Raw genomic sequence first — 5,000 nt, forward strand, 5'->3', positions numbered from 1 at the left:
ATGGCTTTGTTCCGGACCCAGACGAAGCTGCCAGAGGTCCTGGTCAAGAGCAGGGGCCCGGCACCCATAACATCTAGCGGGGCACCTGTGGAGACGGGTGCGATGACGACGTGGGTATAGAAGGCTCTTCCAGCAGGGGTATCTGTGTGTCGCTGCGTGCAGTGTGTATGGTGGTGTGCGTGTGTGTGCGCGAGTAAGTGCGCTTCCTGGTGCGCGTGTCTGTCTCCTGGGCCGCCTCTTGCGACCGCAGGTCCATCAGCTGAATCTCGTGGTGAGCCGCCGTCTCCAGCACCCTCTGCTTGCTGTAGAACACCACGAAGTTGTTGATGATGGGGTGTATGGGCAGCGCGATGGAGATGACCCCGCACAGGAAGCTGACGGCGGCGTTGCAGCGGCCCAGCGTCGTCTTGGGGTACACGTCGCCGTAGCCCACCGTCGTCATGGTGATGACGGCCCACCAGAACGCCTGCGGGATGCTGGTGAACAAGGTGTCCGGGTGACTCTGCTCGAGGGTGTAGCCCAGCGCAGAGAAGAGGAAGACCCCAACGCCCATGTACATGAGCAGCAGGGCCAGCTCGCTGCACGAGCTCCGCAGGGCGAACGTGAGAGTCTGCAGCCCCGAGGAGTGGCGGGCGAGCTTGAGAACGCGCGCTACGCGCAAGATGCGCACGGCCTGGACCGCCTGCTGGACGTTGCTTAGCTCCAGGAGCGCCGAGCCCAGATGCGTGAGGGTCAGCAGGAGATAATAAGGCAGAATGGCCAGGCAGTCAATGACGTTCATGAAGGAGAAAAGGAAACGGATTTTGCCGGGAGCGGCAAAGAGCCTGAGCAGGTATTCTATCGTGAACCATATGATGCACACCGTGTCCACGACCACGAGGGCTTGCGGCTCGGTTGGGTTGCCGTGAGCATCGCGGACTTGGAGCTCAGGGATCGTTCCCGCGCACAGGGCCGCTGAGGAGACAAGGATGAGGATGAAAGAGATGATGGCGATAATGCGCGCTGGCACAGACGAGTCTGGCTGCTCCATCATGTGCCACACGCGCGCCTGAAAGCGCTTCCACGCGCCGACGCCGACAGCTCGCACCCTCTCGCGGGCCTCCAGCAGTGATTGCACCCTCTCTGCGATCTCCGCCAGCTCCTCTTCCACCTCTTGCAGGTTCGAGCGACAACATTCATCCAGAAAGTCTACTTCGACTCCCCAGAATTCCATCTCATCCATAAAACAAGCAGGACATATCCCTCTCTTCATGTGCACCTCGCCGTAGAAGTAGACTTCCATTATACATTTAAAAGACTCTGGGTCCCTATCGAAGTAGAACTCACCTCCACAATATTCGTCGCAAAGTTCTGTCAGATCATCGGCATTTTCCGCCGCCTGGGTCGCCAGCTCTGCGAGACGTGTGTCCGGACACCGGCTTAGAATGTTGGCGCTGAACACCTGCCTCAATCCCCCGATGTTCACCACAATTTCCACACCTCCACTTGACTCAGATCCGTTACAGTCTACAGACCGCAGCCTTGGGGATGTCCACATTTTGCTTAAACGCACGGAATTACTTTCACGGTTAAAACAGTTGGCCCTTTTGTGAATTATTAAATTGACAAGTCCACACGGTGCAGCTGAACAGAGTGAAAGTAAGCATTTCCAAATTTACCATAAAAAGAACGTGCGTTTCTTCTGTCATAGTATCCAAGATGCGCGCACTTTTCCGCCCTTACACGTACTCAAAAATAACTTCCAAACATATCTTTGAGATAAGTCTTAATATTAACCAACTTACTGGTAAAAGTGCGTGACTGTCACTGGATCTCTGGAGTCCGAGCCTGTCCTAACAAACAAAAACATCCGCTTTGTTGGCGCGTAAAAGCGTGTGCCCGCTGGCACAGCCAAGGGTAGCTGGACGACGAGGTGGATTGAGATGGGGACACATCTCGTATTATTCGCCTCCGTAAATATAGACACTGGCAACTGGCAGGGGGAGGGAGGGCCGCCAGTCGCGGAGAGAAGCGGCAAGAGCTCATAAATTCTCTACGGTGTTAAGAGGTAACCCCACAGACAGGGTGACTGGAATTTGGAAAGCGAAAGGAAGGCATTTCCAGCTAAGCGCAGCCTGGGTCACCGTCTCTGGCGGCGGCTTCGTTAATGAGTTGAGTTGTTCATTCACATAGTACAACACACCAGTCTCATTCCTGCCACACGCAAAAATATACAAATAAATAAATAAACCCTGCTGCCCATAACTGTCGTCTAAAGGATGTCGACCTCACGACGCCCATCACGTGCTTCTTTCATTGTAACGTAGAAATGCATGACCACGACACTTAAAGTTTCATAAAATTCCAAACCTGAACCCTCACATCAAAACTTCAGGCTTTCTGACAATCGCAGCGTGCTGTCCCTCTCTAGTGGCGCGCCTTTGCCAGTGCACGGGAAGAAAGGTCATCTCTCTCTCATTTCCACAGGGCTTCGTGGTTTACCCCAAACCAACGCTACTCTCTTTCCTCCATTACTGTAAATCACTTTATAATGGGGGCTGAATCTGTGTTGCTCTTTCATTTCCTGTGGTGAACCCAAAGGCGATGCTTAAATTTAGGATCGGGGTAATTAAGTTAAGGATATGTGCAATAATAGTACATTTAAAAAAAGGCACAGGGCAGTGTACATGGCATAAAAGATTACTATAGTCACACTTTAATTTAAGACGGTGCTTTCCATATTTTCTAATGTAAAAGCGTCTACAAATATCCACCCAAATGTTCCTGTTGTACATACCACCAAACTCTAATATAGTATAGTATAGTACAGTATAGCATGGATTGGAAATAGACTTTATGATATAACTGCAGTGATGCATTGCCACAGAGCAAAATGTAATCATAATAACACATCTTTATTTCATTATTTTTGCATGAAAACATATGTTTCAGAAGCACGGGTATAAATGGGATTCATTTCTGTCTTTTTTAGCGTTTTGACGTTTTCGGCCCTGTTTGGGCACTGATGCAGTCGTTCCTGACGATCTGCATGACCTGTGTGGGTGGAATCTCCAGTTCAGCATTCACCTGTGAAGCAGAAGACAGCGGGGCAGGTCAAGAACTTTCTTACAGTATGCAGACCAAAGGCACACGATAACATTAAGATTATGCGCAACAAATCTCTCTCTCTCTCTCTCTCTCTCTCTCTCTCTCTCCACTTACCGCTCCACACACACACACACACACACACACACACACACACACACACACACACACACACACACACACACACACACACACACACACACACACACCCACACACACACACACACACACACACACACACACACCAGTGTTGGGAAAGTTCATTTTCTAGCAGAACTAGTTCATAGTTCAGTTCACAGCTCTCAGAATGAACTAGTTCGTTCATAGGTCATAATCTTTCAAAATGAACTAGTTCGTTCATAGTTCACAAAATGAACTAGGCCTAGGGAAGTCAGAAAACTCGCAGTATAGCCTACGACAACACTGCAGGTGTGTTGCTGGCCGCTCTGCCTGCTGTTTTGCTTGGTCCCGCCTCCCGCCTCTTTGCACGAGACGAAAGGCAGTCTGAAACGCTGTCAGAGAGAATGGATAAGACATGATACTCCTAGACTCTCTGACACTGTGTTTCGTCGTGGTTTCTGCAGGAATAGGCTATGAACTTAATCTGGTAACTACTGAATGAACGGAATGAACGTGTCATTCACAGGCTCCAGAATGAACGTGTTCATAGTTCGCTCATCATATAGTAAATACTGTACGCTCAGTTCACGTTCGCTCAAAATATGCCCGTTCATGAACTCTCGTTGAGTGAATGCGTTCGGTACAACACTGACACACACACACACACACACACACACACACACACACACACACACACACACACACACACACACACACACACACACACACACACACACACACTCACACACCACACTTACCCTGGAGTTCACATACTGTCGCAGCAGCGATTTGAGCTCCAAGTTCTGTTGCCTGAGCTTCTGTGTATCGACCAGCAGCTTGGACCTGTCTGTCAGCACGCCGCTTTAGTGAACACACACACACACACGCACACACGCACACGCACAGACACAGAAAATTATCATTGAAAATCAATAGTTTCAGGGAGTGGAAAAACAGCAAGGCTTCTACAAAAATGTCAGACACTCACAGTTACTGTAAAAGCTACTCACAACAACTGTGGTGTGTGAGAGACAGCCTATTACAGCAAAGGTCCAGTGTGTAATGTAGTTACTGTAGTTGATTTCCAAAATGTACACTGCCCATTCCAAAATTGATCTTTTTCATGTAGTATATTTTTAAGTAAATCATAAAACTGTGGGTCTGGTTCTTGATAGTGATTGGCTGATTCCAACAGAGAAGCGCCTAACTTGCTCGCTAAAATCTGGGGGGTAGTTGGGGTAGGGAAAATACAGGAAGAGGATCTCTGGTTGGGGTGTCAGTATGATTGCAAAGACGATTCCTTCCTGACAGACAAACAGAGGACCATATTTAATGTATGTACACAGTAGTTTAATTATTGGCAGGCAGCTCGGCAGCTTGGCATGTCATTGTTAGTAAACCTCCTTCCTAGCACCTCAAAGACATACAGACTGACTGCATCTGCACCCTACAAAGATTTTCAATATGGTATCCAAGATAAAAGTCAACAACGCTTCACCAGTGCAACAAGTTGTGCATAAAGTACAGTGGTAATCAAGTACAGTCTCGTAAATGGGTGTAACTTTCCCTTCCTTGAACTCCAATCAACTCTAATTTCATGACTTTTCCATGACTTTCCCTGACTATAAAACACGACTTCCATGACCTCTGGTAACATTAAATGAGGACATGTAGCTCTGTGGTCATCAATTTGTAAAAGTCAGTCTTTTAAATTGCCATATCCAGTCAACTCTCTTCTGCATTTGCCAGGCATGTTTGCCTGAATTGAGAAGATCTTCAGATTCTATAATGTTGCA

At 48.4% G+C, this 5,000-nt stretch overlaps 2 protein-coding genes across 2 annotated transcripts in view; both read right to left on the reverse strand.

Annotated features, from left to right (window-relative positions):
• LOC134468441 (potassium voltage-gated channel subfamily F member 1-like) overlaps window positions 1–1,661 on the reverse strand; it is a 2,005-nt gene extending 344 nt beyond the window's left edge. Inside the window, exon 1 of the mRNA XM_063222363.1 lies at window positions 1–1,661. This exon is cut by the window's left edge and continues 344 nt beyond it. Within this exon, the coding sequence (XP_063078433.1) occupies window positions 74–1,537 (1,464 nt within the window). The 5' untranslated portion in view covers window positions 1,538–1,661 and the 3' untranslated portion in view covers window positions 1–73.
• A 1,212-nt stretch (window positions 1,662–2,873) lies between these two features.
• drc1 (dynein regulatory complex subunit 1 homolog (Chlamydomonas)) overlaps window positions 2,874–5,000 on the reverse strand; it is an 18,039-nt gene continuing 15,912 nt past the window's right edge. Inside the window, exons 15-16 of the mRNA XM_063223069.1 lie at window positions 3,963–4,065; window positions 2,874–3,066 (exon numbers count right to left, since the gene is read on the reverse strand). Of these exons, the coding sequence (XP_063079139.1) occupies window positions 2,968–3,066; window positions 3,963–4,065 (202 nt within the window). The 3' untranslated portion in view covers window positions 2,874–2,967. The remainder of the gene's footprint in view (window positions 3,067–3,962; window positions 4,066–5,000) is intronic.

This window comes from Engraulis encrasicolus, chromosome 18, assembly GCF_034702125.1.
Source record: "Engraulis encrasicolus isolate BLACKSEA-1 chromosome 18, IST_EnEncr_1.0, whole genome shotgun sequence".
NCBI lineage: Eukaryota > Metazoa > Chordata > Actinopteri > Clupeiformes > Engraulidae > Engraulis > Engraulis encrasicolus.